General features: G+C 44.9%; 2 protein-coding genes across 2 annotated transcripts in view; one reads left to right on the plus strand and one right to left on the minus strand.

The window, feature by feature from the left end:
* The window catches only part of KATNAL1 (katanin catalytic subunit A1 like 1), a 37,761-nt gene extending 36,395 nt beyond the window's left edge, over nt 1-1,366 (minus strand). The window contains exon 1 of the mRNA XM_059493869.1: nt 1,348-1,366. The gene's annotated coding sequence lies outside the window, so the exon portion shown is untranslated. The remainder of the gene's footprint in view (nt 1-1,347) is intronic.
* The window catches only part of LOC132087593 (uncharacterized), a 75,030-nt gene that overhangs the window by 711 nt on the left and 49,365 nt on the right, over nt 1-24,954 (plus strand). The window contains exons 2-3 of the mRNA XM_059493948.1: nt 893-1,026; nt 1,141-1,362. Of these exons, the coding sequence (XP_059349931.1) occupies nt 893-1,026; nt 1,141-1,362 (356 nt within the window). The remainder of the gene's footprint in view (nt 1-892; nt 1,027-1,140; nt 1,363-24,954) is intronic.

A 24,954-nucleotide genomic window follows, 5' to 3' on the forward strand; every position in this document is an offset into this window, starting at 1 on the left:
GTCTAGGATATAGCTGACATAGGGGTTGGGGGAAAAGGAAGAAAAAGGAAACTGCTCAGCAATCCGCAGCTGCAATCAAGCATTCATTGGAAAGAAACCTATCTCTGTGAAATGAGAAACTGTAGTAGGAATAGACATTCAATATTCATATACAAGGGAGTACTAATGCACTGATGCCTTTAAGATACAGATTTTCAGGACGAAAAAATGACACCCCCTTATATACCAATCATAAACATGTGTATTTTAAGTATGATACATAGAAAAACTGTAATTTTATTCTCCCTCACGACTGTTAGAGAACACAAGATAAAGAATAACACAGAACTGTCAGGAGAGGAAATGGAGAGAGAAAAGGGACAAATGCCGGTATCATGACAGAATTTTTGGGGAAAAAAATAGAAATGTAGCAGAATAATTTTAAAAAAGTAACACTGTGTCCAGACCACCTACTGCAACAAGCTCATCAGAGCCCAAGCGTGGTAGGAGACATGAAACTGGAAACCATCAATGCAAACTAGCTGGGGAAACTTTCCAGAGCTCCCTATGACCATTGCTTCCTTGGTACCCATTCCCAGCCTCCGGGCTGCTCGGCCTTCTGCACAGCTCTCTGTCCATCTGCTCCACCACTCCTCCTCCAGCACATCTCTCTCCATCCATCCATCCATCCATCCATCCATCCATCCATCCATCCATCCATCCATCCATCCATCCATCCATCCATCCATCCATCCATCCATCCATCCATCCATGTGCCCCTTCCCCTGTATTCTTTCTCTCCCCCACAGGCATCCAGACGCCCCCAGCCCACCCTCCCCTCACGGCAGGCACCCACCCGTGTTTCTCCCGCACCACCCCCATTCACTGCCCTGCCCCGCGCCTCCCTCTGCAGCCGCACCGCCCCTGCGCCCACCCTGCCAGCCGGCCCTGCCGCACCGCCCCTCCCTCCGGCCCCTCCCGCCCCGGCAGCGGCACAGGGGCTCCTCTCCCTCGCTGTTCCGCGGGCAGAGCCGCCTCAGCGCCCTCGTTCAGAGGGAGCCTCCCGTCCCCATAGGGCTCCCCTCCGCAGCACCTCTCTCTCCCCCCCATCCGCCGAGAGCGCTGGGGGCTGTAGTTCCCTCCCTCCGCTTCTCCCGGCAGCCCCCAGCGCCCGGCGGGGGGCGCGGACTACACTTCCCGGCACGCTCCGCGAGAGATGGGGGGCGCCCCTGCTCTCCTCCAGCCTCTACCGCTGGTTTCCCCCCCATCCCCGCCGCCTCTCTCGGCGTGGCGGGGTCCGAGCCGCCGCCGCCCGCCGCGGGCAGCAGCGCCGTGAGGGGCTGCCCCGTTCCCGGGCCCTGCCGTTACCTGGGAGAGCCGGGGGTGCGTGTCCGCGGGCGGGAGCGGCGCGGGGAGGGGGCGCAGCGCTGCGGCTCTGTCAGAGCGGGGCCGGGGGGGGAGAGGCGCGGGGGGGCGGGCGGGGAAGGGGGTGCGCGCGCGCGGCGACGGGCGGTTGCCATGGCGGCGGCGGCGGGCGCGGGGAGGGGACGGCACCGCCGCTGCGGCCTCCGGAGCGCCTCCGCCTCGTCCTGCCGCCGGGGAAAAGGAATTTTCCTTAAGGAAAGGAAAACACCGCGGCACCGGCGGCGATGGCTGCGGGCGCCGCCGCCCGGCCCGCGTTTAGCAGCCCTGGGCAGGGCTCCGCGCTGAGCATCCCAGGCGGAGGCGGGCGGGAGCTGGAGCGGCGCGGGGCCCGGCCGGGCAGCAGGGAGGGAGCGCCGGAGCCCAGCGACCGGGCTGGCTGCTGAGCCCGCCGTGCTCTGCGCTGTGCTGCGCCAGGGCTCGGGGAGGGGAGGCTGAAAACACAAAAACACAGAGTCACAGGGTGCGTCAGGCTGGAAGGGACCCCAGTGCGGCATCTGGTCCAGACTCCCTGCTCAGGCAGGGCCGTGCCACAGCACATGGCGCAATTGCGTCCAGAGCCTTCTTGAATAGCTGCAGTGAGGGAGGCTCCACAAGCACTCTGGGCAATCTGTTCCATTGCACGGTCACTGCACAGTAAAGAAGTCCTTCCTCATGTTCAGCTGGAACTTCCTGTGCATCGCTTTCTGCCCTTGCGTCGTGTCCTTGCAGCTGGAACCAGCGGGAAGAGCTCTGAATACACATCAGAGCTCATTCACGCTCTGAACGCAAACCTCATGTGCCTCCACCTCGTCTGTGGGAGTGTCTAGAAAATGCAGAAGATACGTTTGTCCTGTGTGGGCATGCAGAAGGGCACTGGACTGTCTTTGCTATAGCAGTGTAATACACTTTCATAGTACCATAAAGGAACAGATTTAGGGATTTACCCTGTTCCTGCGCCAAAGCGGTATTTGGCGATCGGAGGCAGTCTCACAGGGTGGAACCACCCTGTTTGCGTCATCTGAGGGTGAATGTTACCTAGCGTTTCTGAAACGTGCAGCTCACTGTTAATACGAGCAGCCTGGTGCCCTGCAAGGGGAGCCATGCAGTTATAAACCTTTCTAAGGATGTAATTTCACGGTTAATGCAAGACAGCCTGTGTCTGTATTGCCACCGAAAGGGGCAGTCCTGCATTCTACTCTGATCAAGGATATGCCCTCCTGTTTGTTATTTACACCGCAGTAACACTGATGATGCCATCTGGCAAGGCAAGCCTGGGATCTGATCTGGTGGAGAGCCAGTTTTGCTCCTCCAAAAAATTAACGGAGTTCAGCTGGAACTGAAAGTTCCCGAATTAGCTGAGTCTGTGGAGCTGCTGCAGGCACAAGGAAGGCAGAGGAGATGTGCAGGCAGGAGCAGCCCATTTAATCTGCAGCCCAGTGGAACTGAGCTGTGTTTCTGTGTGCAGCTGCACCACTGCAGTGAGCCCTTACTGCTGAAACTGCCTTGTGACAGCTCTGAGAGTGTCCCAGTGATGATGATCTTGTGATCACACCCGATAGTTGCACACGTTTTCTCAAGAAAATTTCTGTTGTTGTTACTTTAAGGCAGCAGCATGTGGTTGTATCTCACAATAAGGTTCTCAGAAATGCTAACTGACACAAGTGAGAGAGCAGGGATTGAAACTAAAGGCTCAGTATGCCTCTTAAACAATACAGCATGCATGAATGTGTCACTCATATATCTACAGATCTTGCTTCCCTCAAAATCATGTGGAGATTCTTATGTCTTTGTGAGGATTTTGGAACCGGGGCCAAAATCGTGATGAATTCATAACAGCTGCAACTCTGGCTTCCCCCTTTCCCAGATTTCTCCAAACTTGCCTGCCCATGACATCAATTCCTGCTGGTTTTTCGCATACACAAAAGCATAGATGCTGTGCAGACCTTACAGAGTTCAGCCTTTCTAGGGGAGAGCAGATGATAAGCAGCCTCGTCCCAGCACTTCCATAACATCCCTTCCCACAAGACCATGTACCTCTTACCACATTAGGCAACCCGTGAAGTGCTTTGTCTGAGGATTGTGTCCCCCAGCTAGGAAATTGTGACCCAGAGAAGGCTGGTAATTTGAGTGTAATCTCTATTTGTCTGGTTGGGGTATTTTTCCCCATCCCTTCTTCTAGTAACCATTGAGTCGAGCGGGGCTGCTTCTTAGTGGCAGAGGGTCCCCATGCTACAGCTGACCTCCCTTCTGCAAAGCACTTTTTCAACACCAGAACAATACCAGTGTCAACCTATTTTGACCACTCTGAGGGAAAGTTTGGTGAGCATGGGTCTCCACAGGTTGCTAAGATAGGCTGTGGCTGTGGCAGCAGGAAGAACTGTGTCTTCAGGTTCCTGGCCACACACACTAGGGTGTATAGGGTAATTCATGTTGGAGGGGACCTCAGAAGTTCATCTAGTCCAGCCAGACAGGCAGAAGTTCATAAACCTGTTAGTAAGCCATAAGAATGATAACTTTAAGTGTGAAATTTCTTAGTCTTCTATTGCTGGGTCAAATTTGAGCAAATCTGGCTGGACTTCTGCAAAAGATACTGCTTCCCTGACCTCCTTACTGAAGGTTCCTGCCTTCTCAGCAGTCCCTGAATTGAAAAACAGTAATGTTTTCAAACCATTTTAGTGCAAAATATGATGTTAAAGTCATTTTATGAGCAGTTTAGGCTAATTTGCAGGACCTTGTGTTGAAGCAGCTGGGACTAGTGTGTGTGTCTCATTCCACCAGCTCCGCTGTGAGGCAGTAATATCAGGCAAAGAGGAGGTAGGAAATTGCTGGGAGGGGAGATGACACCTTAAGCCACTGAAGCTTGTTCTACTTTGAGCATATTCTCATGGCTTACAACTATTTTTTGGTAGGGGCTATAAACCTAGCAGTTCTGGATAAGAGGCTATAAACCTAGCAGCTCTGGATAAGACATGATGATGGTGGGTGTCAGCAAGTGTGGTTAGGCAGGATCCAGCTGTGTTGGTGGAGGAGAGCATTACTCACAGCCAGACCCCCGAGACTTATCATGGCCCTTTCCAGCAATCTGCAAATCTGCCAGCAGAGCTGATTGTGTGCCCGCTCACACTGATTTATTCTAGTCAGTTCAATCAGAAGCTGATAGAAATTAATGTAACTCTTTTGCCATGAACATTAGATTTGGTTCAGAAGTGTCTCTTCAGCTATAGTAATTGCAGACACTGTCAGAGAAGTTTAAAGCTGTGCAGTCTTGGGGTCTCTGACAGATTAACAAAACTGGTTTCTGAATTGATTTGGTTATCATTACATAAATTCCACTGACTAGAGGGCTGGCACAGGTTTTTAGCACAAAGTAGCAGAGAGCTTCATTTGTAACCTCCTCCCACCCACAAAGTTCTGCAAGGAGAAGGCTGAAACCATGTGAGAAGTCTATGAATTATGAACTGCCCTCTGCTTCTGTCTTCCTTTCCTGTTGCAATTATATTTAACTAGACTACAGGAATTATTGTGCCTTCATAATAAGCTTTAATGCTCAGATGCAAACATAACTCTTTACCAAAGGTCTTACAGGCTATATGGAGAAATGCTGTAATAATGAAAAGGGAAAAACAATAGGGAAGCAGTAGGGAGAAGAAGGCGCATGTTACATATTCATGGACATTACCCTTCCAAGGGAAGTTATGCACAAGTCAGTAAAGGCATCAGTAGACTGTTAATTTTCATTCACACATAGGAATTGTTCTTCTGCATAGATATTTTTATGGAATTATATTTACCACTATGACACATCCACCAAATTTTTCTCCTAGGAAAGAACTTCAGAGTCTGAACCCTGAGAAAGATTTAGTCAACATCCTTCCCACAAGGCACATCTCAAAGTGCTGTGAATTGTTAATAAAGAACAGTGTAAGAGAAAGCAGTTGATTTTCAAACAGAATTGATTGCAATTAAGCCAGAAGGTGAGAGGTGGAGTAGACAAGGATGTTTCTATTTATCTGGTTAATGTAGACATCTGTCAAGTAGACTTTTGCTTCTGAGTTAAGACTTTGGGGATACAATTCCTGCTTCAACCAAGGTGGATTGTGGACTGAATGTGCTTAATTTTTTTCCAGTGCTTATAGCAGACTCATCTGATCAACATAAATGTAAGTGTTTGCACTGTAGATGTCTAAAGGTAGGTGACAGGAGTCCCACCCAATGTGTTGAGTTGTTAGGGCCTTAGAGAGGGAAAGCTGCCATGGCAGTTTTAAGTTGGTTGATTAAAATGATGAAGAACAGGCTAGTGTTACTTTAATGGAAATCACAGGTGGAAGAGAAGACAGATCTTTGAGGTGAATTGAAACAAGCCCACAGTACACTGGGAAAACAACCCACCTGTTCTGCTTTGAGTCTGTGGACAGAAATTAGAAAAATAAACAGGAACTAGGATATTGTGTTTCTTTTATGAGTATACTTAATATGTTGGAGTATTACTTTTTGGACAGGAATAAGAAAGGAGTTTACAGGAGTCAAAACAAAGAGAGAGGAAACTTGCACAGAAACCTCAGAGAAAGTAGAGTCATGCCCAAGGAGCTGGATGTCAGCAACTGTTAAGTGAAAACCTGGACCAGGAAAGAAAGTTTATTCACACCATCTCGACTTTGTGGCACACCACTAGACAGTATCATGTGGCAAAGTTCCCTTAATCTGTCTGCTGGGGTTGAGAGCTGAGAGAAAATCTCTTGAGATGTGCTTTTGTTTGGTGGTACAACTCTTTCATGGTAAAATGTGAACTTTAGGCTGTTTCTTAAAGATGTGACATTCTGGAGTTTCACTGTCTGGAGCTTCACTGTCTGGAGTTTCACTGTCTGTCCCACTGCAATAAGTTTGAGCCTCACTGCTCAGTTTCTGCCACGTTTGCAGAAGGATGGAGGTGTAACCAAGTTCCTTTTTGTTTTGTAGTAAGTAGCACACTAGAAAAGGTACACTCAGGTGGTGCTTCTGCTGAGCACAAGGCAGGCAGAGTCAGCTCTTCTAGATTTCATCAGGCAGCGAGCTGCCCAGGGTGCCCATGTAAAATGACTGGCAGCTCCCCACCTAACGATACCCACAGCACCTGCTTCTGGGCACAAGTTGCAATACCATGTATGATCCATTGGCAAGTTTATTGAAGGGATGAGGGGTTAGTGGAAGTGGATACAACACCACAGGATAGTAGGCTTTGATAGTTTGAACCAGTTACATCAGTTGAGCCCATTAACTCAGGCAGAGCCATTTTAAGTCATGCTGGTATATATTATTTTCATTCCCCTGTAGATGTTTTTCTGACTTAGCTGTGGCAGTTTCAAATCAGGGAGCTGTTGGGCAGCTTTTTGCACACACTGTGTAGATGCTCAAACCACTAGAATAAACAAATCACAGTCTAATACATATTAATGGCTTGCCCAGCATGTTTGATTTCTTAGGCATGTTAGTTGCAGTTCCGCAGTGTGAGACACTAGAAAATGAATTGGTTTTAACAATCCACTCCTGTAAACATATTCATCCAGGAGAGAAGATAGGTACATTTAAAGAGCATTCCTTCCACAACTGTCTCAAGTAGTCCTTTGAATAGTGCTGTGATCAATGGCAATGAGCATGTTTACACTGGAGAAAGACACACTGAAAATTGGTGTTCTGGTGTGTGCCTTAGTATCAAGATTTTGCAGGGCAGGAGGTAAGCCATGCATCTTCACTGAAAGAACAACTTCACAACTTCTGGCATTTTTTGATAAACTCTGAAACCCACATCTCTGAATATGTAAAAAGTTCTGAGTAGATAAGAGCAATGTAGACAAAATGTAATTACAGATCAAAGCTCCTAATTGAAACATTTTTAAAAAAAAGTTTGAGGAGAGCAATAAAGTTAAATATACGCTGGTGATCATTGTGAAGAATCTATTTTCCCTTTCTGGTCCCCTAAAATGATTACTACTGGGAATTTGCAGTGGTTTCCATGTGAACAACTTAATCTGGTTTGTATCTTAAGAGTAAAATTGGGAATCTTTTTTTAACTTCAGAATTTAGACCGTCACTGAACAATGTGCATTCTGTTAATGTTGTTCATTTATCTAATAAACGAGCAACATGGTTGTGTCAGTAGAGGATTGGTGGCACAAAGAACAGTATCTCATAAAAGAACACACATTGGCATCACAGCTTCAGTGAAACATGTTTTAAACTATTATAACATCCCATTCACATTCTCAGGGGAATATTCACTGCCTACATTTAAACATCTAACTTAGATGCCTAAATTTGGAGGCTTGTCTCCCTAGATGCCTTGCATAGTTGAAGGAGTGAGAGAGGCTCCTCCAGAGAGCAGTTCAGACTGTTAGTTAGGCTTCTGCTCTGAATTATCTAGAGGAGCCTCTTCAACTTCGAATGCCTTTCTGTGCTATTCATTGCATCTTTTCCTTGGTAACTAAACTGACTTACCTGATCTCCACCCCTCAGCACTTGTTCTTGCCTTCTGCTTTACATACCAGTCTGTCTCTTGGGCTAGTACAGGGGTTGATGTGATGGTACTGCCAGCTAGGTTGGTGAAATCACCTGAATTGAACCCTACTGAAGAAGGTGTAACTTTTAACCTGGGTTATGTCTGATATTCTTAATTGCATGATCTTGTAAACAGATCTGAGGAAGGGATGATCTTTAGCCAGGGACAGAAATGCGCTGTTGACCTCTTTGCCAAGTGTGTAATCAAGAAAAAGATATGTTTAAGATGTAAGTTAAGGAGACTGAGACTTGTATCTAAGCATCGTTCTGTTCAAGTACATTATTTTTATACCATTACAGTTTCAAAAATGTCATGAAAGTTTATTGTGGTTTGCATCACTGTAAGAAAGGTATAATCTAGCCATGTGTCTCTATTATCTGTGTAAAAAGTGGCCATAATTTATACAGAATTATTTATAGTATTTACAAATGTACCATGAAAAGGTGTGCCAAACTTTATAAAGAAGCCTAGAAGCGTGGTGTTGCCACTAGCATAGAGCAGCTGCAGTCAAGTAGGAGTAGCTTAAGAGATTCCCCACCCATCAGCCAAGGGCTGCTAATGTTTCATCAGACATGCTGGATGCAGTGTGCCTACCTTTAATGGTTTACAATGCAGGCATCTGCATGTGAACTAGCTGTCTAAAATTCTTTTCAAATTCAGTGGAAAATCTGGCCTTCTGGATGATGCTTTATATGACCCGTGAGAGATGCTGAGATATGAAATGCCTACATTTGGGCAGCTGGATCCCACCTCCAGGCTGAGCAGCTGCTCCTTGTACATGGAGCCCTGCTGACTACAACAAGCAGGGTTCAACTGCCCTGTGTGCTGACCTCTGAAACCACCCAGGCTCAGCTGCTAGTATGTCACTATAGCTTCATTTCCTAATTGTTAAAACTCATTCCAGTTCAGACAGACTTGATGCTACTGGTGTCCACCACCAGGACACTTTTGCAGTCTCTGGCAGTTAAGGTATTTCATGTTGTTACAGAGTTAACCATCCTGTTATAAAACAGCATTCTTTTAAAACAAGCATGTATTAGGAATGTGAGCCACAAACCCAATGAGGTGAGAGAATTATTAGTAGTTTTTAATAGTTTTGCATTGGATCTTTTGCTGTTTTTTAAATTCCTGGTAAGCATCTTAATAACCTGTGAAGACATTGCCTGTGACCTTCTATAGCTTCACTCACCCAATTGGTTCTTTTCGCTAAAGTACTCACCTTTTCTGGTCCTTTTCCATGCAAGTAAGAATAAAAATATTCCTAAAGATTTAAATAAGGAAGAAGCTAAAATCCACAAGGAAGCACAGATGAAGATAAACCTCAATATGCTAAGCTGGAGTTAAACCTATATATGCTGTTGTCCTTCTGTATGCATTTCCTCATTCAAACAATTTTTCATGTCACCTTAAAGGAAAAAAAAAAAGAGGGGAAGTGTTACATTTAATTTTCATGCTTGATGCATTAATAAATGTAATGAATTTACAAAATGAGCCTGTTGTGGCTTAACCCCATTAGGCAGCTCAGCCCCACACGGCTGCTTGCTCACTCCCTGGATAGTAGGATGGGAGAATCAGAAGGGTGAAAGTGAGAAAACACATGGGCTGAGATAAAAACAGTTTAATAGGTAATGCACAAGCCCCACAAGCCAGCAAAGAAAATTAAGGAATTCATTCACAACTTCTCAGAGCCAGGCAGGTGTTCAGCCATCTCCCAGGAAAGCCAGGCTCCATCATGCTTAATGATTACTTGGGGAGATCAACATCATGACTCTGAACATCTCCCCATCTTCCTTCTTCCTCCAGCTTTATACACTGAGCATGACACCCCTGGTCTGGGATATCCCCTTGGTCAGCTGGGGTCAGCTGTCCCTGCTGTGTCCCCTCCCAGCTCCATGTGCATCCCCAGCCCAGTCACTGGTGGGGTGGGGTGAGAGGCAGAAAGGGCCTGGACCCTGTGTAAGCCCTGCTCAGCAGCAACCAAAACATCCCCATGTTATTACAGCACAAATCCAAAACACAGCCCATCATCAGCTACTGCGAAGAAAATTAACTTTATCCCAGCCAAAATCAATACAAGAGCCTAAAGTCTTCACATCCTTCTATAGTGTAGGAATACATATATGATGAGGGTACTTGTGCTTTAGAAGATAGAAGATAGAGGTTGCTATAATTACAGGTTACAAAAGAACAAAGGCTATCAAAAGAAGTTGTTCCTAGTGCACAGGAGATTAATATTCTATGGATTTCTCAGGATGGGGAAGGTAATAATTTTTATAATTTTTATTCTGGGTTACTGTTTTGCTCAGATACCAAAAAAAACCCCTCCTATTGAGACAGTCCTTGGGACCTTTTTATGTGATGAAAGCAGTCTCCATTGCCACTGTTGAGTGCAGTGCTGGCTGATATGGGCAGACAACCTATGCCATTATTTGCAAGTGTCTGCAAAGTCTGTATCTACCCAAGAGAGACAGAGTTTTCCATCCCAAGGCTCAGTGGTGCGTGCTGATGCACACCAAGGATGCTTAGGGCTACTCCAGACTGCTCTGTCTACACCACACAGCCCTGTACCCTGGATCTCACATGGATGTACCCTGTGGTGTCCATCTCTGCCCAATGCAGAACCCGCAGGAATAGTGTTGGGAGACAGCATGGGTCTGGGAGAGCCAAATACAATGTTCCTGGCCTTACTGCCATTTGGGGGCAATCTCGAGAGTGAATGCAGGGGATGTACCTGAAGAGGTCCCCAAGGAGAAAGCTGCAATTCAGCAGAGGGGACAGTTGGGTGCTCAGACTTCCTCCCTGTCAGTGTGGGACACAGTGGTGACATTTCCTATGTACCCAGTTTTTGTCCAATGGTGGGATGAGTTCTATATAAACACACACATTCCTATAGATTAGCTGAGCATCTGTGTTACTGTATGCAGATTTTGGAAACACAAGTGGTTAATACCATATATCTGAGGCACCTTAGTCTTTCATACATACTGCTGCAATAAAACCACTTACATTCCTAGTTAGTAGCTTACCTGCAACTCGGCAGAGCTTTGGCTGGGTCTTAGATGTAAACATAACATTTTCTTTCCTGAGATAGCCTACACTTCAGTGATATTTTTAGTAGAAATGCAGTGCAAAAGTGAAATAGATTATATTAATCATTGTCTAGAAGCTTTCTATCCACTGCATAGGAAGTCCTTATTACATTTTTCATCAGGCCATATGGCATCTAAATATAATGTGCTAAATTACTAATGCAGGACAATAAATAACATTATGATTATGTGTTATGGGTGCCACCTCATATGTGCACAACAAGTAATTATAGTTGGGATGAGTAATGGAGATTTGAGTGTTATATTTAGGAATATATGGGAAAGGACACAATTTGTCATTAAGGATGGTAATTGTCTCATCTCACTTTGCAGATTCAATAAGTAGGTGTCCATACTAAGCCAATCATCTGTGACTGCATCTATGATCAGTGGAGAGGAACAGGGACTTCAAAAGATAAATGGTCCTTCCTCTCTTAGACAAATATTTTCAGAGGACTGCATCCCAAAGTCTCACACAAACAGAACAACATCTTTCTAGGGAAAAAAAGAGCATCCAGGAAGACCTGGTCACACATTGTAACCTTTCTCAGATGAATCTCCAAGTCTTCTCTGCTTCAGTGAGTGATCATCCATAGTGAAACTTTTGATGGTGTTTATTTAAGCCTTTTTTTTATGTTCCAGTGAAAAGTTTCATTACTTCCCTAGGCACTGTATACCAGTGCTTAATTTCCCTTAATCCTACTCTGTTGTCTAGTGGTTTAATGTAAATATCCTTTACTGCAATTTATCCCTATTGCTTCTTGTTCTAATCGACATAAACAAGTTTATTTCATCCTTTTTCACAAGCACTTTCACATATTTAAAGATTCCCCTGCCCCCTGTTTTCTCTCTTCTTGACATCGTTTGTGTCTTGACACCGAACTAAAGTATAAGTAAAGCGATATTAGTAGGATTTATGTAGAGTTAAACCTTCCCTCCCCTACCCCTTCAGGCCCCAGTAACCTCAGCGTTGCACAGACTCCACGACAGCACTGATCTATCTTGCTGCACCCATGGTTGTGACTCCCTAATACTGTTGGTCTCTCAGCCCTGGCTAATTTCAAGTGAGCACTCCCAGCTTCTTCCTGGAAAATTGAGGACGGGAGAGAGTTAAGTGTTTGGTTGTTGAACACTTTTTATGGACACTAGCTGCTTCACAGCTTTGCCAGTGTTTACAAGCATAATGTAGTTTTTAACTCATATCTGCCTTTTTAATTTTCATGTATAATTTTCACTGACCTTCCATGCTTTTTAATTTCTTTACAGTGATACCTTCATAATTTCCACAAATCCAGCCATTTTGTTTGAGTGTACTGAAACATGCTTAAGGATTTTGTGAGTTACGCTTCACAGAGAACATTTCACAGAACTATACATTATACCACAAAATTGTTCTTGCCATGCTAATTTAAAACATATTTTTCTTTAGATTAGTTCATAAAGAGAGAGGAAGGAAGATATTTAGCTCCAGACAGCACTTGCAATAGAAATCAGTTATTTCTGTACAGCATCTTTCCTTTGAAATATCACTAAATGATTTCCAGAGAGAGGAAGAATGTAATTTAATGATCCCTTGCACAGCTCAAACACCTTTCATCAGAGCATCTCAAAGCATTTCAGACAAGCCTCAAAGCTTGTCTGTTTTTCCCCAACTATTTCAGTTGGCCTAATAAAAGATACTGTCTTCCTACACACATTGTATTGTTTAGCACTCAAAGCATTATCATACTTGTTTTACCGATAAGTAAAAGGGGCACAAAGAATCCACATAGTTTTATTTGAGACGGTGAATCTAAGGTGAACTCTGTGTGGTCTGGTTTTCACTGAGTCTCCAGGATGTGCAGAATACATGTTCTCAGATTACAGGTAGACATGTAGAGGGGAGTCTTCATTCCACTTACATCAGTGGCAGAGTTCCCACTGATCTGAATAAGGCTGAAATCACATCCCAGCTTTTCTAGCTGCTGTCTGCCAAAGTCAGCTTCAGACCTGTGCATCCTTCCCATCTTCTGTGTCACTGTTAGTAATGGAGGTTCTGTCACACCATGCCTGCATTTCCCCCCCAAATAAGTGAACAAGACAAGTCTAAATAAGGAATGAGAGACCCCAGCAACAGGAGGGGGTGAGTGTGTGGTGTGTGGTTAACAGTGTCCCTGCAGTCACTGCAGATCCCTGCATCTGCCTGCACGCTCCCTGTGCTGACTAAAGGACCCCTATGAAGAGCCCTTTGGACAGGCTTGCCCTGAACTGGATGTGTGCTGTCCTGGTTCATGAGAGTCCCAGGCTGCAAATGTGCTGTTGATACCACCACAAAAACCATATCACGTCTCTGTTACTATGTCTGACCTTTTTAATTAAAGGACAATCTAACCATTTTGAGAAATCTAGCAATCTCTTTTGGCTTCATTCTTGCGTAATTAAGACTGTGAATTTGGGCATACAGCACCAAATGCATCCAAAGAAACTGTTGTCTTAAGGAATTAAGAGTCTCAAAACAATGATCATTAAATCTTTTTACATACTTCCTGTGGAGTATGCACTTTCATCAGAAGCCGTATTGTAAAACAGAAATACAAACACTTTAAACTACAGATTACAAAAAGGAGCACAAAGAGAGAGAACTCCATATACAGATGTCTTCTGCTATTGAGGACAGATGAATATGGTTCTAATGAGAAACAGAAGATATGTTCATTCTCACTCCCTGTACTGTCCATTTGTCCCTTGCTACAGGGGTCTTCTCAAGCTTGATGCGGGTGCAGCCTGGGTGGCTGGTCTTAGTATATTCTTGTTTATTTTTAAGCAAAATGATCACTAAATCCTCTTGCTGTGGTGCTAGACTGAGAACAGAAAGCTCTTGCCCATCTGGCATTTGTTATCTTCAGCTGCCTTTCCTCTTTCATAGGTATTTCAGGTCATGGATAAGTTAGAGGAAAAAAGAAAGTTTTTCATTCCACCAGTTTCAATTTGAAGGTAAAGAACACCAAACAGAAAAGGTCCGAGTGTAACTTCTAAGCTCACAGACACATTTTCATGTCTTTTTGGCAAAATTATATGCTAGTGTTTCTATACACATCATGTATTACAAGCCACTTTCAAATCTTTATATCTGATCATTCTCTCATTGTGTTGGAAAACAATATGTGGGAGTTTCTTTCCATACTAGATCTTTGTGGGTAACTTGTTAGTAAACTAATTTTACATGACTCAGATTTAAATAATAAAAAGGCTTAACTCCAGTCTGAGAAGAGTTTATTGTCCACAACTGTAGCCTAGAGACAAACTCCAGCACCTTTGGGACTCGGCTGAGGCAGCAATTAGGCAGCATTTTATTGTGATGCAGTGAGTGCGCAAAAGATGAAGCTGGACTACTCTCAAGAGCTTAGAAACAAAATTGGCTTCCTGGAGAGAGAACATAAGAAATCTGGCAACCTAAAAATATTTAAAGAGCTTAGGGCTCCCAGGGGAGAATTTCAAGCTATTGAAGTGGAAAAGACTGAGCATTTGCTAAGATTGAAAAAAAAAGGGGGGGGGGGGGGCTTACATGAAAAATGACAAAGTGGGGATTTTTTTACTGTAGCATTTTTCAAAGGGGAAAATATAATAAACCTGAAATCAATCAGTAACACAGACTTCAATGCAGTGTTCCAAATCAAACAGCCCTGGCTTGAAAACAGGAGTCAAAAGAGATTTTTTTTTTCATTTCAGAATTATAAGGGATTGAGGCCAAGAAACCATTAAATGAGGTGAAAGGTCTAGGGTAGAGGGCATCTTGAGCAAGTCTAATGAAGTCATGGTTGCTTCAGCAGCCACGTTCCCGAAGGGTTTTGCTGTGTCTGTCACTGTGAGTCTATTCCTCTGAATCTGGCTCCCTGGCCTCTGGGGTTACGTGCCAGAGCGTGCTGCACCAGGCACCCTACAGAGCCCCTTTCTGCAGCCCCAGAACGTGAAGCATCCCTGTGTCAGAATGCAGCCGTGCAAAGTGGGATTTATCTCGCCATCGTTTGGTGTGTGTCATGTGTTCACCTGGGAGCTGGCTATGCCTGACTCCATGTATTATCAGCGGGGAGCAGCAGGAGCTCACGAGGCACAATTGAGTTCAGCTGAGTGTAAATTTCTATCTTACGCCAAAAGTGTCCATTTTTCTCACTTAAAACGGCGTCCTAAGGTGACTGAGTAGCAAATGGACACCTACTGCTTAAACATCTACATTTGTTCAATGAGCACTACCCACGCAACTGGCATCACCCCCGTGCAGACTGTGTGTTAGAGGTTTCTCTGCTGTTTTCTTCATGCAACATGTATCTAGGACTAAGATGAATTAGCTGGAACAGTTTCATTTATGTCCCAACAGGAAGTAGAGGGTGCAGAGTGTTTACCTTGTTGTAGGCTCTTCTCTTACTTGCCACCATTCCTCCACATTATGCTGACAGCCCTGTCTTATATCACCCCTCCAGCCAGATTTGGGTCTGAGGAATGACTGTCAGTAAGGAGAGAGGGATGAGGATCACCACAGAATGGAAATGAAGAAGGCAGGTGGAGAGAAGGAAGCAATGCAGTGTGAGGAAGGGCTAGGATACTTTATACACAGAGTAACAGCAGCCCAGTGTGTCTCCTGGGCATCTGCAGGGCAGTGCAGTTCACAGTCCTGAGCTCTGTATGTGTAAGGCAGCTGAGGAACAGATCACTCAAGTTCTCCACCTGTGTCCTGGGCTGCACTGCAGGTAGAGGGAGCATGCTGTGTGTTATACTCTGACATGTAATGAACCCTGCCACACACATCCTACCTGCATCTGGTATTACCACCCTGCCTCAGCCATACAGCTCAGCCCATGGTTTCATGTATCAGAGGCAAACCCATCAAATGACAAAAGAAACTCAAAGATGTCTGAAGGATTTCTCCCCCAAGGGCAGAGCCAGGCAACTGATTAAAAAGCAAAGTCATGCTCTGCTCTTCTGTACCTGAGTAAATTTCACCTGCACAAACTTTTGACATCTCTGTTGACTGACAAAGCTCTGTGTAGACAGAAAGAGTCAATGAGTTTTAAATAGTCTCCTGAGGATTACCCATTCAGTGCTGAAGGTAATTTCTTCTCATGGTCCCAAGGCATCCCTTTCATGTATTTAATGTCATAGGCTTCCCATGCTGTTGTTGTGTTGCTGGTCTTGTAGTTTATCTCTGTCTGCAATTCGCAGTGCAGACAGTGTTTGCTGCTGTTATCACTAATCATCAGTCTAAGGGCCTGGTACAAGTGTGATACCCAGTATCAGGGGGTTTTGTTGAGCCCTACTCACAGGCTGTATATATTGTAAAGCCATCTTGCTCACCCTGCACTTGATTATTGGGAAATTGCCCAGAATTCATCTCTTTTGTTTGCCAGAAATTAGGGTTATGATAAGCAGCAGGGAAAAGGACAGCATTATCTTCTCTGAAATGCACCAGCATAGCAGCCAATTTCTGGACACACCATTCATAAACCAGGAAGCAAAGTGCTGGCTGGTGTGCAAATGTAACAGCAAACACAGCATTCCCTGGAGAGGCTGAGCTGTAATGTGCAGAGACAATGTGGGCGGCTCTGGATGAGCAGAGGACATGTGGATCTCAGTGTGCTGCAGACAGCTGTGGCTCTGCTATGGCATGGTGGAAGGTCAGACATATACTTAAGGCATTTCCTGCCTCACCATTGTCTGCTCAGAGTACAATACACACTTTCTATATGTCCAGAAGACCTCGGATAAATGCAGTCACATCTGCAGGAGAGGGGGAATTGAACCCTATACCCAGGAGCCCATGTTCAGGACCTGTATGGAAGTACTCTGTGGTCACTGCCATATCAGTGGAAAGGATCAGGGCACACTGCATGGCACCCCATGATGCTGAAGAGGATCTGTGCAAACGCACCCATCCCAGGCCTGAGCTGCTTTGTGCTGGAGATCCTGTCACTTCACTGAAGTGGTGCACAGGAGAAGGAGCATGATGGAGGGTGGATTCAGCTAAACATGGGAAGGAACAGCCTGGGCTATAAGGGAAGTGGGTATACCTTAAATGGGTTCGTTGTTGACAGGACAATCTGCAGCCCCAGAGTCAGGGCCTTATGGTAGAAATCCAGAGCCATGTGCCCTTCTGCAGTACACCCTTTGTTGCTGGATGAGCATCCACAGACAAAGCACATATTGCAGCAAGGCTTGCAAGAAAGCAGGTATAATCCATTGTCATATTGCTAGGTGACAAGAAAATAAATGCTTTTACGCCTACCAAGATGTGACTAGCTTTGTCAGTTATGTAACCCACTTGTTCATGCTGTTGTCAGGATCAAAAGATCTTACAGAGCTTCTTGCCTTCAGAAACCCTAAAGATCTGGGCTACATTGCATTAACATGATGCATACTATAGAAGGATTAGGACATCCTCAATAAACTCTTCTTGTGGCCATATATTTGCTTTTCGCAGGTGAGCTCAAATCTGCAATACACATTGATTAAAAAACAAGCCGACTCTTACAAGTCTTTCAACTTTAAAGTTACATATTTAATAAACAATTCACCCAAATCATACCTTGTTTTATAGTAGAGATGTGAAAGGGGATCAGATGTATGAAGTGTCAGGTCAAGGCTAGTTTAAGACACACTTCAGACACCTAAAAAACATCAGTAGCACTTTGTACTCTTGTTGAGATCTCACCAAGCTACACCATCTCAAAGTATTCTGCAAACAAGCAGTTGTGCCTCTGCTGTAAGAGATATCAGTATTACTCCCATTACAGATAGGAAAAGTTAAAACAAAAGGGACGTGGATTTGTCTCTTTTCGGTGGCAGAGCTGGGATCAGATTCATTTGTCCTGATTTTTTGCTCTAAGCACCAGCATTGTTTCTCAGGTGTTATCTCAGCCAAGCCTTCACTGATGAACAATGGGGCAGGAAGCAGAGTAAAGCCAAATAAGGCCAGTGTTCATCTTGAATTAGATCAATACTAATGGAACCTGAGTAGCTGCTTGGAAATTACTACAGGTTGACAACTCGATAATATGAGGAAGAGAAAGACCTCTGCATTTTGGTGAGGAAAGAGGTCCTTGGGGAAAAACTCTTACAAACTGAAACCAGACTAACAGGTGAATTTTGGTATCTGTTCATCTGTTCTTTGTGGTGTAGCTGAGTTTGACAAATGTCATTACTTTCCTTGGTTTACAGTTATTTTATTTTGTACCTGGAAATCCCCACTACTCACAGTGAACTGTTGCCCACTAGATGCTCTGAACACACAGTTCATGGCCCCTGTGATCTTCCTGAGCATTGAAGATGCATTGAACCTGGGCAAGAACATGGCAGAGGCAAGGGGACTTGCCTCAAGGTACAGAATTGAGATGGCACTGCATGAAACACAGCCATCGGCATCTCTGTAGACACTGATTCACTTTCGGAATTATAGGTTCCAGGGTATGGAATAGAGGGGGAAGAAACCCAAGGAGAGCCCTTCTCAGGCAGATGAAGCACTTTGAGTGCTGTTCTGGTGAGGAATGCTTTTTTATCTTCTGTCATGTGCATGAGCCACTTCCCTTGGAGCATTCCTCTCTGCCATTGTTCTCATCTCTACTGTCCCCACTCCTAGGCAGATGCTGATGCTGTCTGGACATGCCTTGTGGAAATGAGCTTCTCTATGGGATGGAGGACTGCATGCTGCCTTTGGAGAAAAGGAGGGCCAGGATTACTGCTCCCAGAAGAACTGAAATAGCTATTTACCCACAGCAAGAAAATGTTATTTTTGGGGCAAAAGGGAGCTGTAATGTTTTCCTGTTACAGTAGTTGGCAGCATTTCTCTATAGCCCAAACAGTTCTTTCTTTACTCTTTGCTGTGCGTTTATTGGAAGGAGAGACATATATGAACAATTCTGTAATTCAAACAATATACTGACAGTAAGACAGGTTTAAACCCTGGGAGACTATGGAGATGGAGTGAAGGAATAGCAGAGTGGGACCCTGAACCAAGAGCCTGAGCTGAGAGGATACTGGTGGCTATGTGCAGAGAAATGTTGCATGCACAGTGATTTTCAAAGCATAGACTATTTGGAATAAAGTAAGGACATCTCTTGCAGTATTTTTCCTGGGTTCATCCAGATGTTTCAATTTACTAGATTGGAGTGGTGGCATGGGGAAATGTGAACCAAATGAGTTAGCTAAGACAACTGCATTTTGAGGTTGAGGTAGCTGAATGAGCTGATCTAAAACAGGAGGAGCATTTCATGGAAATACTGAAGTAAGCTGTGTAGCAATTTGCCTTTCCTACAGAACAGATTATAAGCCATCCAATGACCCTGGTTTTCCTCTTCCATTAACATCTTAAACCTCTTTTGCTTCAGGGGAAGGTTAATGGAGAGGCTGCAGTGGCTTAATCCTGGCAGAATTTGTCTTACTCTGTAGCTTCATCTTACAGGGGTCACACAAACCTGACAGACAAGGGAAGAATGAGTTCTCCCTTCAGGGAATGCTGAGGGGCCTCTAGTTCAGCTGGTTGCCAGTGTTTGCCCGTTTTGCCTAGTCAGTGTGAGCACTAGGTCCTTTTCTGCACAGTTCCCCACACAGCTGCATCACTGGCTCTTCACCAGACACTCTTCCCCCAGGTCAGGCACCTACAAAATACACTCTCCCATCAGCAGCATGCCATAACCAAGAAAGAAAGACACTTGATTTTGGACAACATTTTGTTCTTTGGAGACAGTGTTGACCATGATGTGGCAGATTCAGCCAGGTATAAGCTGCTGCTGTAGCTATAGCCATGGTGCAGCAGGTGTTAAATCTAGTGCATGGGTTGCACTGAACACATTTGCAGCTTGGGTGCATAGCTGGATGGTAAAACTGTAAACACCTCAGGCCTAAATACCACAGGAAAACCCCACACTTGCACATATATCAGATGTGTTTTCCTCATGGCACCATTCTTTAACAGATGGTTTTTAAAGCCCTTTTCTCTGTGTTCAAAGGAGCAGAGGAATGTTTGCATCCGTCCCATGGTAAGGCAGTGGCCTGCCCTGCCCTCCTCCCACGGGCATTTGGGGTGGTTTGTGGGCACTGCAGAAGCTGTGTGGTTTGGTGCACAGCCCTCTGACTCCTGGGGGCTCATCACCACAGTGGCAGAAAGGCCAGACTTGCACTTTCCAAGTGCAACCCTGGCCATCTCCTTGTGCCAGCTCCAGTGTCCACCCAAGCAGTCAGCCAATTCAGCAAACTGAGCCAACTGAAAATTAACCCTACCAAAAGAGAAAAACACCAGAAGGGGAGGATTGCACTGAGACCAATCAGCCCCTGGCACCACAGACCCTACAGCCAAAGGAGCACAAGAGTCAGCAGAGGGGGAGAGCTGCCTTTTAGCTGGAGCCCAGCTGTAGGTCAGCTTAGGCCAGTTGTGAAACCGCACAGCCCCTGCGCTGCCCAGAGAGCGGGTGTGCTCACCAAGAAACCTCTCTGTGGAGAGCTTCACTGCCAGTGTTTGTGTTAGGGAGCCTGGAACGTCCCTCGTGGATCCAGCCACTTCCGTGATTCATGTCTGAGGCCTTGAAGATTTAATGGCTATTTTCCCAAGCAAGAAAAGTGCAGATTCTCACTGCACGTGCACTGTGAGTGCCCTTTGAGGGTGATTTTGTGTCATCCCACTAGAGGAAGTGCCTCAGGGCAGAGCTGGGTCTTGTTCTTTTGCAAAGTGGGAGGCATAAATAGTTAATAGAAGAACAAAAGAGGACAGCTCTGCCAGGGTATACACCAGGGAAAGTGAGAGCACAAATTAACCTTATGGCTTGCCTTTTGAAGAACCACACAAAGTTTTGGATGTTTTTACAGTAGAGTAGCAGCAGTGATGGTGTGAGGCTATAACCATGACAGAATTTATAGAAAGAGATTAGGTCTACCAGCTGACCATGTTGTAGTAAGCAGACACATAAGCTCTTCTTCAGGCCTGTTTTAGATTTGAAGAACTTATGTCTCTGAAAGCATGTTTTGCCTAGGAAATAGGTTGGTCTAACATCTTTTCAACCGGTCCTGCCCCACTGCTGATTTAAGGGCACTCCTCTGGCAAAAGTTTCAGCTGGAAATTTAATTCTCAGTCTTGAAACATTAACTCATAGATCTACATTGTTAAAGGCACATCAGAGGCAGGAGTGCGGTGCACCCAGTTACACACTGAATTAATTCTTCTCCCTTCCCTCCCCCCTGCCAGGCACCACCACACGCCATCTAGTGAAGTAACAAAGAACGCTGCCAGACATACTGTGCACATGTAGGCTACATTTATCGTATTAAACCATGAAACGATGCCTACTGGAGAGAGCAGGCTCGTTTTTTCAAACTCCAGTTATTTATTTTAAGGTAGCTACCCTAAGGAAAGGGCCTTTCCCAGCCTTTGCTGTTACATAGACTGGGGCACTTATCATCACTACTGTGATGGGATTGATATGAGCAGAAGACAAAATTTACACCAAAATTGCTTGATTCATACTCAGTAAGCTTGAAGATGCCTGTAAGGTATCTGTTGCCTGAAATACTTCCTGGCTTAAAGGCAGATGCTGTTTCAAAACTAACTTTACCACGGTGAAACTGCAGCCCGGAGTGAGCTGCGCTCCTTGGCCCTTGAAAGCCACATTCCTGCCGCTGGCGTGGCTGCAGCCTGCGCTGCGGAGCTGCGGATCCCTGCGTCCTTCCTGCTTGGGGCTGTCGTGCTGTAGCAGCAGCCAGAGTACAGGAAGCAATGCCGAGCACACACCCTCCCTTTGTGCTTTAGGAACCTTCCAAAGGCAGCAAACACTTGTCCTTTGTCAGCGAATAAAGCACAGAGCGTAAGGCACAGAAGATTTATAGGTGTGCTGTCCCGGCACTGCGTGCTTGGATTTACCCTCACTCAGATCCCATTTACTTTAATAGGGATGTTGCTGCTAAAACCCGGCACGATGTTTAAAATATTTACCCCATAGAGAGCAGATAATCTGGGAAGTAACAAGGTGTCATTTCCTACCAAATGTGCTCTCTGACTATAACCACATGTTAATGGTACTATTTAGGGGCATGCTAGAGCAAGGAGCCACTTACCAGCACAGTTAAGCTGTGCCGCCATATGAACTAGGAGGGTTCTGTTTGCTGTCATGCTGATATTTGTCAGATAGGAAAAAGAAAAAAAATTATAATACCAAAGCTGGAACATCAGGCTTCCTTGTGTGTGGCTTGCTTTCATTATTTTTCTTTTAATCCTCAGGACAAAATAATTTTTTTCTTGCAGTCCAACTCTGAAGTTTATTAGATTTCTATGAGTGCTTCAGTGGTGCTCCTCACACATGACCACCACAGATGACATGGTGGTCCTAGAGATCATGTTAAGCATGGCAGAAGGATGCTTAACATCAGGAATTCTGCCTCCCTTTTTAAGAATATCAAAATGCTGCCTAGCCTTTCATTTTGCCATGATTTTGCCCATTCTGGTGTTGACATCAGCAGATTTTACCCTGTCATTTGCAACATGAAGCAAAGACAGCAGCTGAGTTCTCCCATCACTTCACCTACCCCTTGCTCAGTTATGAATGAAGGCACATCAACACGGCACAGCTCAAAACCTCTGAAGAAGCCATAAAACCCAACAGCCCCTATGAAACTGTAGCCTTTCTCCTGCCCAGACTAAAGTGGTGCTTGATTGACTCTCCTTGTCAGTGGACAAGGAGACTTGTTATGAGATGTATTAATGAGTGTGTTGGGAGGGATTAACCACAGTCCCTCACCTTGAAATTGCTTCAGCTTGATTTCTTATGGAAATGAGGGCAGCTGTATACATATATCTCAGTCTCTGCTCTTCTGCATATCTGCCCTTCCCCCAGCAATTTCTGAATTCTTTGACCAATGTCAGCAATCTGTAATAGAGGAGTAGCAGTCTTAAAGATAATTAAGTTGCTAAATGTTCATTAAAGCTGGCCATGAACTACAGGAGAAAGAATTTATTGTCATTTAAAATAACAATGTGGCTCAAAACTAACTTGTCCCAAAGAATCCTTGCTGGGGAGGATATTATGCGAACCCTTTTTTCCCTCCCTACACATGTGCTTAGTACAGCAGAATCCAGCCCTAAAAACTGCAGTTTCTTTATAAATGATTTCTAAGGTGGAATCCCAGATATTATTGCATAGATAATTAACCATCAAACACTAATGAATTCCTTCAAATATGGTGCAAGGCACCACAGAGGGTGTGCTGTAACGTGCTGCCAAATGAATCAGTCTATTCAAAACTGTAATGGGATCACTAGTAGAGTTGCCCAAAACTCTAGAAATAATCTAGTGGGATTAGAAAAGTTCCCTTTGATGAGGGGTATGTGGTAGCATCCAAACGGTTTTCACAGGTGCTCGCGTGGAGCTTGTTGGGCATGTTGAGCTTGTGCACATGTTGCTGTTCACCCATTTTGTACTCTAACCCCATCCATTTTGTGCATGCTGGCATGGCAGCAGCAGCAGCAGCAGCAGCAGCATCTCTGTCTCAGGCAGTTGGCAGGGAGGAATCACCTCACTCTGCAGCCCTGCCCCACAAATACAAGAGAGCAGAGTCTCGGAGCACAGATTGAGCAAAGAGCTGACATTGGGAGCCCAAAGCCCCTTGTGCTGTGACACAGAGAAGGGCTGGGAGTGACAGACGTTCCCTGCTCATCCCCGAGCCCAGAGCTACCACTTGAAACAGATGTCTGTGTGAAAAAGGCCTCACACCTGCCAAACCACCAGCCTCAAGCTTCCTTCCTTGTTTCTTCAGGCCTCAGAATAATAACAGCATTTGTGCAATATGTACTGCGGCCTGTGGTTTTCTCTTGTCCCTGTACACATGCTATTGAACCTCCCCGGAGCAAAAATCAGACAGCAAAGCCTTACAAGATGGCAGAAAAGAGGTGAACAGTGAAGCAATGCGTACTCTGCTCAGCTGGGTTCGCTTTTCAACACCAATAAAAAAGGAGGGAAAGCGTGGGTCAGTGTTGCAAACCTTGCTGGAGTGGCATTTGAATCTGATAAATACTACAAGCACCTCATTTGCACATTGACTGCAGAGCACTAAACTAGGAAAACAATCCGTTAACAGCAAAGTCATCTTGAATCGGAAACTTTCAAAATTTCATTTTTAACTGCGGTGAGAATTAAGCGTTTATTGCTGCTTTGCTTTTGGTTCCTGTTTTTGCTTGCATTGAGAAATGAGGTGCCTTAGGAAGCCGCATGGTATGTAACAGGCAGGAGCAGCCTGTATACAAAGGAAGGAAGATGATGTGGCAGAACATTGTTGAGGAAAGATCCTGTTTGTACAGGGAGCTGCAGAATAGTAAACCAGAACAGAGCAGGGATGCAGAATTGAAAGGAAATCGACCCAAAATGATCCTGAACCCTGTTTGTGTGCAAGAGCCCACTAGAGCCACCAATAAAATTTAAAAATCAGGCTTGTCTTTTCTCTGATTTCTTATTCTGCAGTGGAGCAGAGAAGAGAGAAGAAGAGAGGGTAGACATGCTAGCTTGAATTCCCTTGCCAGTCTTTCTTCCCAGTGCAGTCCTGCAGCAGTGACTGCAGCAGCACTCAGGTTTGCTTTAAAACTGCTAGAGCTGACCAAAAGTTTCTCAAAAGTCATTCCTAGCTGTGTTTTATCCCAGGGACACTTATTTCAGGAAGACTTTCTGAAAACGTCCTGACTACCTTTCTGATTTTTTGAGATATGTTAAAAAAAACATCTCTTAGGGCTTGGTTTTGGTTGTTTTGTTTTTTTTGAAACAATTAACTGATTCAATGAGCTTCAGTTCCTGATAAATATTTGCCTGTTCTGCAGATGCTGTATGTGTAGCAGAGGGAAGTGACTTCCCTGCAATATATGCCCATTTCAGGTCACATACTCTTTTGTTAGCCCTTTTAAAGAACAGCCACTTAAGATCATTACATTCTCTAAATAAGTCTCTAATATGA

The sequence above is a fragment of the Ammospiza nelsoni genome, chromosome 2 (genome assembly GCF_027579445.1).
Source record: "Ammospiza nelsoni isolate bAmmNel1 chromosome 2, bAmmNel1.pri, whole genome shotgun sequence".
NCBI classification, from domain to species: Eukaryota; Metazoa; Chordata; class Aves; order Passeriformes; family Passerellidae; genus Ammospiza; species Ammospiza nelsoni.